This window comes from Limanda limanda, chromosome 1 (assembly GCF_963576545.1).
Source record: "Limanda limanda chromosome 1, fLimLim1.1, whole genome shotgun sequence".
Classification (NCBI taxonomy): Eukaryota; Metazoa; Chordata; class Actinopteri; order Pleuronectiformes; family Pleuronectidae; genus Limanda; species Limanda limanda.
The window spans coordinates 29864991-29877136 of NC_083636.1; the positions used below are offsets into that span (position 1 = coordinate 29864991).

A 12146-nucleotide genomic window follows, 5' to 3' on the forward strand; every position below is an offset into this window, starting at 1 on the left:
CTCCATCGTGTGTAGGTGTGTCAGATCCTCCACTGGTATTGCAGGTGGTGCAGCTCAAGGCAATGGAGCCATCATTAATATTATCTGTACCTTTCTATATATGATTTATCAAAACCTTTGCTGTGATAAAATACTTTTTCTTAGGTACATGGAGTCTAGTGACTTCAAAAAACTGCTATTCTTTGCAGCAGACATTTTGACTGAAAGCTTTATTTTTATAGCAGTTTTCTTCACAAAGTTCCAAAGCACTCCACAAAAGAATTGAATATCAACATTAAAACAATAACACAATTAAATGAATCTATTCAAATCCACATAGAGATTCACACATTTTTTTATATTTTGAGAAGGGATTTAAAAGCAGATAAAACAAGTCTTCAAGTTTTATCCCAATGTATGTCCGCTCTGCATTAGCACTCTCTCTCCATCCATCCATCCATTAATCAATCATCCATCTATACCGCATTTCCTCCTTACAGCAGGAAATAACCATAACATCTGGATTTTAATTTTATCGTATTTATAATTCCCTCTGTAAAAGGCTAAATGTTCCCTTTTCTTATTATAGTGATCAGTGCTGTCATACCAATAATTAAAGCAATTAAAGCAAATACTGGCCACCCACTTATGTACAAGGACAACACCTTTGCGCACTCTTTTTTATTTCTTCCAACCCCACATCCTGTCTGTCTCTGTCTACATCTCACCCACAACCACACGCCATGTAATTAGTACAGTTTATCCAGGTATGAGAGGGCCTTGCACTTCACCAGGCCATAGTAGGTCTTGAACAGTGTGCATCTTCCGCCCTTCTGTCCCAGGTCTGCCCAAACTCTCTCCAGCTCACGATTCCCCATCCCTGCTGAGCTGAACAGGTAGTGGTAGCAGCAGGCGTTGTAAGGAATGTGTTTTTCTCCCGAGAACCTGGCGCAGTGGGTCGGTACCACACCAGCCTTGTGAGCACAAAGGCCCACAAACACAGCAGCTCTCACAGGAGCTCGAACCGCCGCAGAGGCTACGTACACTTTTCGGACCACATCTTGGGACAGAACGTACGCCGTCCCGTCACAGTATTCATGCAGGTACTTGTTAGGGTAGAGAACGAGGGGAAGGTAGCCGGAACTTTTGGGGTCTCTATCAGGTGGGTCTTTCTGGATCACCCTACCTAGGTAAATGTCCTCAGGCGGCCTGTGCAACCCGAGCAGGTAGCCTCCGATGGCAGGGAGATTGACGAACACAGAGTTCTCGGTGAGCAGGACAAACCGCGCCAGAGGACAGAAGGTGATGACCCAGCGGAGTGCCAGCACCGTCCTCTCTGATGGGCCCCGGAGGGACGAATCAGCCATGTCATGAGCCTGGACCATGTCCCCATAGTGGTCGGACTCTCTCATGATGGTCTCCTGTGCAGCAGAAGTCTGAGTAGATCCTACGAAGAACAGCACCTTCACGGGAAAGTCCTGGATTAGAGTTTGGTTGGCCCACGTCCTCCTGACTGCCTCTCGCTGGGTAACATTCTCTGGGGAGCTGAAGACTAGCGTGAGGAGGAAGAGGTCAGAGTTCCTGCAGGCATCAGGGTTAGTGATGGGGTAGACCTGGGACATGTTCTCCCTGGCATTGCTCAGGTCCAGTTTCCTCGCTCTTTCCCTCACTTCAACAACGGTGCCATCGGTGTAGACAGCAGGCGAGGGCTGCAGGAGGTACTCCTCGACAAAATCGGCCCCGAACAATAAGGCGTGGAAGAGCAGCACGTTGAACAGGAGGAAACACCACTGGTGGGTACGCAGCTTGAACAGAAAGCACTGGTAGAAACAGACGGAGAATGAATGACCATGAATACAGCCAGACAAACTTAGATAAATATATATAAGCTGTTGACACTGTACCTGCATCACACGGCCTTGTGGTTTTTCAGCTGTGGGTGACCAGAGGACCTCCTGCTGCTGCCAGTGCTACAACAATACTGGCTACACGGTTTCCACTTTCATGAAACTCTATAGCTGCATGAAACTCTGCACCCTGAACTCCAGGAGGAGAGGATCCTGCATCAGCATCATACACATACAACTTTAATGATGGGGATAATGAATAGCTGGATCATACCACAATTTATTAAGGATCACCACCAGACATGTTTTGAAACATATAGAAATATTGAAATCTGAAAATTAGGCTGTGTCTGATGTTTTTTTTTTTTTTAACATAAACTGTTAAATAAAAAAATATCCCTCATTGAAAAGTACAGCAGCTATGAACGTCCAAATAAAATTTTTGTTTCATTTCGTTTTTTTAATATTTCCAGTTAATATACTGATGTGGGAACGTGAGACTTCCAGTGTCCCATTATGCAATATCAAGCTTTCATGTTTTCAGGGTTAGTCAGTGAATAACCTCAACCTACAAATTATTGTCTGGACCTGATGGTAAAAATACAATAGAGAAAAGAAGGGAGGAAAATGAAAAGGCAAAGTAAACTCTTTGGTGGAGCTAATAAAGTACAATACATGAAGTTTATGCAGGTTATGTGTGTTTATACATGCATATACTACAAAGTAAAGTCCAATGTATTTGCTGTTCATTTATTTACACCTGCAATATTTGTGAACACAATAGTAAAAACTGATCAAAAGGTCACAGTTAATATCGAAGAACTACTTAACATTGCATAATAGTACAAGCATTGTAAAACTACTTGATATTGTACAACATAATACAAGAGGAGGGGCTCTTGCAGTATATTGTTTTTGATGTAAGGAATTGTTTGTGTGATGTTATTGGCCATCTCTAACAGTTTATCTTTTTTTAGAACTAAAAAAAATGTGGGAAGTTAAAGACCCTTCACACTGATGATTACTGGGTTCCCTCACTGCTACACCTCTGTTTGTGTTGGACTGGAGTGTAGTTTCTCACTCTGTCCAGCAGGTGGCGGTAAGGCGCCGTGATGCTGGACGCTCATGTTGTAAATTGCTGCGCCGAGGAAGTCGACGAGCCAGAGACAATCACAAACAGACCCTGGTCGACAGCTTCTCAGTCATGGCGGCGTCCATAGACAGTTTACTGGAGGAGATCTCCGCGGTGGAAGACCCGATAGAGGAGCTGCAGGGGCTGAGGACAGCGCTGCTGTCTCTGCCTGTGTCCGCCCTGAGGGACGCAGTGAGCGGGACGAGACTCGACGTCATCTTCTCTCTGTTAAACTCGGACCACAGGTCGGTCTGTCCCACTGTGTCCTCACCGCGTCAATAAAGAGATGGCTGCTATCTGCTGAGTCAGTCTAATGTCGGGATGCGACACCAGTAGCTCCAGTCAAACCGGTAGTTCAGTGAGCTTGCTTAAAAAGGGCTGGGTTTGATCTGTGCAAGTCATTAGCATGCTAAGTGGCTACAATGCTACAAAGGAAACAGAGCAGGTGTGCTGTGAGATGAAAGGTTTTATGTCACTTAGTCCTTTGTTCCAAGTTATTAGCTTCAAAGAGAAGCTGACTTTTATATCCAATGTGCTCTGGGGGGTGTGCAGGGCTAACCCAGTGCAGATGCAGAAAATCCAACGTGGCTGTGAGCACCGTCCTGTTATGAAAAAGGTAGATCAGCACCGTTGAATTCAAGTTCTGAAGTTGAGAGCCAACCAATTAAAAAAGTGTCATGGTCTTAATAGTCACAGCTCAGATTTTGATAAGTGATAATGATAGTAAAGATAATAAGTTAAGGCCGTGTTGGTCAAGCCAAACAAGAAATTAAATTCTACCAACTAGTCCTGTATTAAATGATTATTGATGAATCTGATTGGTTCATTTAGTCTTTAAAATGTCAAATAATAGTGAAGAAATCAGCCCATGGTGTCGTGTTTAGTCCAAAGATTTTCCGTTTTACTGTCAGGTAAATCAAAAAAGACATCTTCACATTTGAGAAGCTGAAACCAGCCTTTTAGTCCAAGTGATTTAAGTATCAAAATTACTGAGAGCTCACATCTCGCAACACATTAAGTTCCATCACCACTGCCCAGTAGCAGATTTCAATAACTTCAGAGCATTAAACTACAGCGTGGTTCATCACTTTTTTGAGTCCCCTGGAAACAGTTCCGGTGTTTTTTTTATTAATTTGCAGCGCGTTTCTGTATTTGCATGTGTTGTGACTTTTTTAGCACTTGCGTCAAATGAAGATGAAGTTGTTTTCTTAATTTGATGTGCTGTGTCCACAGGGAGCAAGTCGAAGTGTGTGTTGACATCCTTGAACGCATCCTAATAGCGCTCAGCCCTGAGCACCTGGCCCAGAACTACAGAGTGGAGCTGCAAGCAGGTCTGAACCATCCTAACGAAAAAGTCAAGATACTCGCCCTGACACAGGTAGGCTGCACACTCACATGCAGACACACACATACACTCACACACATGCAGACACACACACACTCATGCACGCACACACACACACACACACATGCAGACACCTTTAAGACATTGACCAAATCATGTGTCCCCATCTTTCTCGGGCAGATTGGCAGAATGATGGAGCACCCAGACGCTGTCACTAAAATCCTCAACAACCACGACATCCTTCAAGCGCTCATCCACTGCATAAGAGATGAGAAAATGGTTGTGGCAAAACAGGTAAAGATCGAGGCCCTGACATTACCAAGATGAACTTCTAACAATCTACAATGTGATGGTGCACTTACTGTGGGTTTTTTTCCGCAGGCCATTCAGTCCCTGACTAAACTGAGTCACACCAAGTCTGGATTAGACAAATTGTTCCACAGCGAGCTGCTGAATGTCATGAAGGAGGTGATGGCCACAAGTGACATTGTCAGATACAGATTGTATGAGGTGGGTTCAGATGTGCGTCACTTGGGTTTGATGCTTAAGTGACGACTTGTACAGTGTTTTTAAATGAAATCTATTCTAAAGGAACCAGTAGAAGGTGTGACTAATCGGAAGAAGAAATCATGCCAGAGTGTGGGCGACACCGATGCATTTATTTTAATGTTTTAATGTATGACAAATGATTTCATAACCATGTGAAAGCGTTTAGTCACACTCGCAGTTAAACGACAGCTGAACTTTCAGTTTGCTCTCCCCACTGTTTTAATGGAACCATCCAGCAGTCATTTAGCAGAATCTGTAAACAGCTGAAAGATTGCCCACACTTACATGGACTGACTTGTTTTTTCTTCGCAGCTGGTGGTGGCAATCGCATCTGTTTCTCCCATTTCTCTTGGTTACTGCGCCAGCAGCAGCCTCGTGTCTCAGCTCCTTGGTGAACTAACTGGAGACGATGTTTTGATCAGGTAATAAGATAAAACATACAAACACGGAGGCAAACATATGATATGGTCTCTAAAAACATAATGTTGTAGCTGCAGCTGCATTAGGTATCTCTTCTTTTCTTCTGCTTTCACAGCCTCATCTTTTAAATGGGCATCTTCAGTCATGTTCCATGGTATTAATCTGCTTAACAATCTGTACAATATACATCCACATATGTCATTAGCCCCTCAAATCAGAAAAAAACATTTCACATCCCATTTTAATAGGAAAAATGAAGAAATCTCAAGGAGAGCAAAAGAGAAGGAATCTCTCTTCCCCGATAGACATGCAATAGATGTTCTGTGTATAAACAGGAGCCTTTCAAGGGACTTTGTGGGAGGCCAGGCAAAAGGTCTTCATGAAACAAATTACCTGCTTTGCCTTCCCTGTTGCAATGCCGCTGTGTACTGAATAGAGTAACATTGTAGATTTCACAGTATGGATGATCACAATGACAACTAACATTTGTCTTTTTCCTTTTCAACAGGGCCACAGCCATAGAGATGGTGACCACTCTAGCCCACAGTCAGCATGGTCGGCGGTATCTGGCCCAGCAGGGTGTCATGGACAAGTTCTCCAACATGATCAGAGGAGCAGACACAGACCCCTTGTCCTCCCTCTACCTGCCTGGTGAGTCACTTTAGAAAAGTGCTCCACACAATTAATGGGCTGTATATTAACTTTGTCATGCTTGGTTGCGAGTAGATGTGTTGAATTACTGTAGAGGAGAACAGTAGCCGTAAAGAGATGATGTTGTTGGCATGTTTAACTTGGGTGAACTGAATGTGATTCTAAAAACAAGTCAGCCTGTGAACAACTGCATCAAAACAGAAAGGACTGCAAATGTTTCCGTGAATAAATACAAATGCAAACTTTGTAAAGTGGTGATCCAGGTAACATGGGACGTAATCATGAAAACATGCTAAAGTTCAGGCGTACTGGCAACATGTCACTCCTATAGGTTTGGTGAAGTTCTTTGGGAACCTGGCCATTGCCGACAGTCCGCAGCAGGTTTGTGAAACCTACCCGGCCTTCCACAACAAGGTGTTTGAGATGGCTCTGGACTCGGACGCTGCGATGGTCGGGGTGGCTCTGGACACTTTGGGTTTACTCGGAGCTACTGTGGAGGGAAAGCAGGTCCTGCAGAAAACAGGTCAGCACGTCATGCGTCTTATTTTTCTTATGTGTCTCCGGGGCTTAAAGCAAATGTCTTTGGATCTTGGTGTTGTGTCTTAATTGTTTTGTGCGGTTTCAGGAGAAAAGTTCAAGGCCGTGCTGTTAAGAATGAGTAAGCTCGCGGGCTCCGGAGCTATGGAGCTGAGAGTGCGCAGCTTGGAGGCCATATCCCAACTTCTCACTCTAGAGGTACTTCTGTGCAACAAGAATCTTTTATGTCAAAAAGTTATCTGCAGAAATAAGAGATTGATCAGTTTCTGAATCTTAATTCGATGTTGTTGTTGTTGTTGTTTTTGCAGCCAGAGCAGCAGACAGAAGATCTTTTGGCCCTGACAGAGTCCTGGTTCCACCTTTTGTCTAAGCAGCCCATAGACATGATCCGCACCATCAGCACTCAGCCGTTCCCAGAGCTGCACTGTGGGGCAATGGGGATTTTCACTGTGAGTGCTAAGCTGAATCTAACTGTCTAACTATAACCTCCTGGTGTTACTGAAAGAGTAACTTAAAAAAAAAACAAGGCAAAACTGTGGATATTGATATATTTTTTGTGGTTTTAAAATAATTTTCCAAGAGCATTTGTATCTTGTTTGAAATATCTGTGTCTGTGCTCCAGGCCATTGCCATTCAGCCCTGGGGTCAGAGGCTAATGGTCAGCACTCCCGGATTCATGGAGTTCATTTTGGATCGTTCAATGGGTCGGACTAAGGAGGCCAAGGACTCTAAGTTTGAACTGGTGGGGTCCCTCTTGTCTTCGTCAACAGCAGCAGAGATACTGGGCAGCCAGCATTACATCCGTCTGAGAACGTACCTCAGAGAAGGAGCTTACTATGTTGCAGCGGTGGCTATTGTCAGCACAGAAGGAGCGGAATGATTCACACACACTGGGATACAGTTCATGGGTTTCTGTTCAATGCTTACAGGTGACAGATAAGTGCCTGAATGATGGAAACGTGGGTTAACATGTGAAGACAAATGTGTCTTCTCTGCTTGGGCTTCACTTGCTCTTCTTATACACAATAATATAACTATCTGACATGATAACATCAAATTATCATTTTCATCTCTTCTCCTTTATTTTACTGCATTAGTGAATTAAGAATTGTTTTGGAAAGAAATAGTATCCTCAAAGTTAATGAAGAGAATAAGTGTAAGACAAATACAAGTTTAGTTTTCAAACTTAATTGTTCAGTGCTCTCAAAGAAAAGGCATGACTTTGTGGATATGTCATATTTAGTAACTTCAAATATGAAATATACTTGAAAATTTGAGATACTAGAAACAAAAAGAGACAGTAAAGGTTACTGAGTTCTGATTTCTGCTTGTACATTAAAGGGGCATGACACCATTTTATACATCAAATTTACTTTATTTGTCTTTTGGAGTATTACACAGTCTGTTGTGTAATGTCATGTTTATTCTATGTTTGGGATAAGAGACTGCAAATCATGCAGGCATGTAGCTATGAGAATTTGGACATTGGGTAGGTTAATGAAAGATTAATGAAAGATGAAGTTACTAGTGGAATTTTGAGAAATGTAGGATTTAGTGTTTTTGGAGCTTGACCTGTGTTGGAAACTACAAGTCAGGATGTGCTGGAAACTGATTCATTAATTTTGACTATTTTCAAAAAAATAAAATATTGCTGCAGTGTCACTTTTAACACAAGACCAAAGGTCCACAATGAACAAGTGTTGAACATTAAACTCAGATAAAGTATCTTTACCAGCAACAGGAGCCTGACAAGATGTTACGCTTTACTGTTCACTGTCCAGATTCTTATACAAACAAATCCCCATCATTGTACACAGTATCTTTCAAACACTACTGGACTCAACTGCAAACCACTGATCAAACCCCTGCTCTGCAAATTCTTCAGACACTCACTTATTTTTGGGTCAAAATTATTTTTGTTTACCAAATAGACTTTTTTTTATTAAAGAAGATTCTGTCTGACAAGAAATGTGTGTTCTGAAGTTTCTCTTTTTAACATAAATCATTTTACTAAACTGTTTTATATGAAGAGTGCTGCATGACACATTGAAGAACCGACAGAATTTTGGACTTCAGCGGGTAGATTCAAGATCTTTTTCAATTTATCTTCAACATGGTGTAATAGGGTTGAAACGCTTGAGTGCCCTCTTGTTTGAGATTCCGTTTTCTGATCATCTCCACTAGAAGACAGTCAGTTCAGCGCTGCCTCTCTGAGCCACTATGTCAGCTAAAGGAGGAGGTGCTCACATACTTTCTTTAAATTAAAAGTGATAAAACTACACAGTCATAACAAATAAGTAAAGTTTTACATTAAAAAAAATACTTTCCAGCATATAATTATATAAAATAACATAGAATTAGTCAAAAAGACTTGTGATTGAAAGATTTCTGTAAATAATAATAGTGATTATACTGATTCATTTTGTGTTCCCAATATAAAACACCCACATGGACACTCAAGTTTGTAAACCACAAATGACAGTGGAATTTATGAATTACTATGTCATATCTGCGGCCTTGTGTGTTGTGAGTTTTTTGGGGGGGTTTACTACGGGAAGAAACGCCTTCATCTGGGAGTAAAATCATGTTTGGCTCGATTACAATAACAATTCAGATCCCTCCACATGGGACTGCTGCAATATTTCCTCATCCTCCTTCATTCCACCGGCCATGTGATGCGTTGAAACAGATTTCTCGACTTGAATCCACAAGAACATATCCACTTACAGCGTGGGATAATGTCACGCAGACTTTCCTCCTGTGGAAAAAGACTTCCCACTCCAGTCAGAGCGTCTGACTCAATCCCAAACATCCATCAGCTGCCTCGTGTCACTGTCTCCCCACTGAATCATATCACCTCTCCCACGTCTCCTGCATACTTGCTACAGCTTGCGTCATTAAAAAAAATCCAGTCAGTCAATTTTTTTCAGCAGGCTTTTTTTATTTTTCCTGTTATTCTGTCTGTGGCACGTCCTCAAGCATAGTGGAGGTCGTTTGGTTTCTCTTCCTTCTCAAATCTTTATGGTGTTTCATCTCTAATATGCAGTGTTAGTTAATGGCCTCCTTGTGAAATATAGAATAACAACACACTCATTTTTCCAAATGTTCTAAGCTGAATTAATTGTTTTCATCTCCTCTGTGTGCAGCTCCATATTCACCAATGTCTGTATGTGCTACAGTCATCACTCCAAAATATGAGCTCTAAGCTTTACCTCTTATCTCCTGGGTTTCCTCTGTGTGAGAGGTGGGAGGATCCTCTTGAGCTCAACACACACACTGACAAACACCGATGACAAGTACCAGGTGAAGGGAAACGCAGGGATTTTAATGTTATATTTGAATGATGAGTAGAACTACCATTGTCAAGCCAATGTGTCAACATTATAGTCATGATCAGACATGAATGCAATGCAATATCAATCAAACATGCTACATATCTACTGCTGTACATTTCCTTTCTATTTCATCTATCAGGTTTCAGAGTGTGTTTAAAAATATTGATGAGTTCTAGGGAGTGACATTTTTTTAATCAGGAGATTTATCAATTTTTCTAAAAATTTGTGAGACGGAATACGATATATTCTTCAAAAGCTGACATCATATGTGAAGGATATATTTCCTAATATTTCTTATTTCCTTGGACAAACAAATCAACAAATATACTGATGTTTATATAATTAGTTATATAAACTATACAACTTCTTCCTCTGAGTGTCAGACATTCTGAGTCAATGGATTCATTATGCCAGCAATAGCCACACTTATCCATGCTTGCACTAAATACTCAAGCGGGACACGTTTGCTTCAATGCTCTCAGAGTTGGCGGAATGAGAACTTCTAATGGGATTTTGAGGGAGGATTTCTCGTTAATCCAGATAAACAGCAGGATTTTTCTTTCTCAAGTGAATGCAATCTGCTTCTGAATAATACCTTTCTGGACTGCATCTCCTAATAATTTCAATGAGGAATCAAACCCCTCCTTTCCTCTAATCCTCTAACGACTTGTACACAGAACATTGTATGTACCTTTAAACCTGAGAATTATTACACACTGGAGACGACAAAACCAAAATGTCTGTGCGTTTTTTTTCTTCATATTGATTTGAGAATTTAAGCTGAATAAAATGTTATACCTTATTGACTTTGGTGAGCAAATCCTCTTCATGCTTTGGAGAAAATAAACCCTCACATGTGAGTTGTCGTCAAATAAATAAAGGTCAGTTCTGTATCTTGTATTTATCACATTGTTGCATTTGGCCAGTTAAACTGATAATGGTTATGTTTTGTTGTGCAAAGTCTTTGTCTAAATGCAGGGGTTGAAAGTAACTAAGTACATTTACTCATCATTGTACCTAGTTACAATGTTGAAGTACCTGTACTTTAGCAGTTAAATATTCAGTGTGTAAGATTTAGGTGACAGGGATCTATTGGCAGAAAAAGGGGTATTCAGATGCAATATGCAACTTCGCCACTAGATGTCACTAAACTTTAAACACCGATAAGTAGCTATATTTATTAGTTCCATCAAAGATTAATTTCCCCAACTTTACAAATTGTTTGTATTTCCTTTACAATATGGTCCCACAACAGTCCTGTAACCATTTGTTATCCTATAGTGTTTATTCATCATATGGTTGAATTATGCAGATAAGACTAAATGTATTTTAATGTGAACATTCACATCTAAATTAAATATTTCCACAGTGGAAAACTGACAGAGACTAAGATCCTCCAACAGATGGTGCTAATCTTCATCCCTCCAGCAGGAGTTGGGTGAAAATTCCTCAGTTATGTCATTAGGTGTACCTACCACCTCAGGAAGGAAAGCTGTCATCACCTCCCTGCTGCTGCTGCAGACCCGAGCTCCGCATCTCTGTCAGCTGGATCTCATACCTCACTGCCTCATGGTTGAACTAGTCTCATCTAAAGAGTTCAGCAGTTTATCTTGTCACTTTAGTCGTTCATCTGCGTCAGGTTGACACAAAACTCCTGCACACCTCCGACATGCACCTGGGGAGGTGAGAGGGGAGGAGCAGGAGGAAGAGAAGGAGGAGGAGGAGGAGGGAAATAAACAAAACAAACAAAAAACAAAAAGCTTCTCTCTCTCCGGGTGTCCTCTCCTGGTTTGCCAGACCAGCCTCCGATGCAATTAACCCAGGGAGGCGACTTCGTGAAGGGGGACTCAACGCCGACCACCGCCGCTCCGCAGACACCCGACGGCAGCGCAGCATATCTGGGCAACATGTGCAGCGAGTGTTACGTGAACCAGTCATTTGTGAACGACGATGGGACCGTGAATGAGCACAAGCCACGGTAAGAGCAGCAGGCACACAAACACACACACTACCGCGGGCGCGCGCACAGAGGTACAACTCGGGAAGCATAACTTCGTATGTGGAGATATAATGATGATGATGATGAGGATGAGGATGAGTAAGTTTTTGGTTTTTGGTTTTCACACCTTACATCTCTCAAAGTTGTGTCCAGCTGAGGCAGTTGATGAATAAAAACCTGAGAGTAGAGTAAAATCATCATCATGAATTTTTAATGTTTATAATTAGCTGCAGCCTGTGATCATAACCTTCTTATCGTTCGTTTTTATTATGTTTATCTTTATTATATTTATACAGAGCTCCTTCCACCTGTATATATACACACCGTATATATATATTTATATATTATCTGC

General features: G+C 41.6%; 2 protein-coding genes across 2 annotated transcripts; one reads left to right on the top strand and one right to left on the bottom strand.

Annotated features, from left to right (window-relative positions):
• Nucleotides 1-728: 728 nt before the first annotated feature.
• LOC133003704 (beta-1,3-galactosyltransferase 9) lies at nt 729-1889 on the bottom strand. Its single transcript, XM_061073529.1, has 2 exons — nt 1884-1889; nt 729-1799 (listed from the first exon to the last, which is right to left on the bottom strand). The coding sequence occupies exons 1-2, from the start codon at nt 1887-1889 to the stop codon at nt 729-731; spliced, it is 1077 nt and encodes a 358-aa protein (XP_060929512.1).
• Nucleotides 1890-2991: 1102 nt separating this feature from the next.
• On the top strand, nt 2992-8429 carry psmd5 (proteasome 26S subunit, non-ATPase 5). Its single transcript, XM_061068854.1, has 10 exons — nt 2992-3203; nt 4192-4336; nt 4484-4597; nt 4685-4813; nt 5165-5274; nt 5781-5923; nt 6255-6446; nt 6549-6658; nt 6769-6909; nt 7083-8429. The coding sequence occupies exons 1-10, from the start codon at nt 3031-3033 to the stop codon at nt 7338-7340; spliced, it is 1515 nt and encodes a 504-aa protein (XP_060924837.1). The 5' UTR covers nt 2992-3030; the 3' UTR covers nt 7341-8429.
• Nucleotides 8430-12146: the final 3717 nt, after the last annotated feature.

Coding starts and splice junctions, on each gene's coding strand:
- psmd5 (XM_061068854.1), top strand. CDS start 3,031: ATGGCGGCGTCCATAGACAGTTTACTGGAGGAGATCTCCGCGGTGGAA. Junction 4,337..4,483: donor AGATACTCGCCCTGACACAG/GTAGGCTGCACA, acceptor TTTCTCGGGCAG/ATTGGCAGAATGATGGAGCA. Junction 4,598..4,684: donor AAATGGTTGTGGCAAAACAG/GTAAAGATCGAG, acceptor TTTTTTCCGCAG/GCCATTCAGTCCCTGACTAA.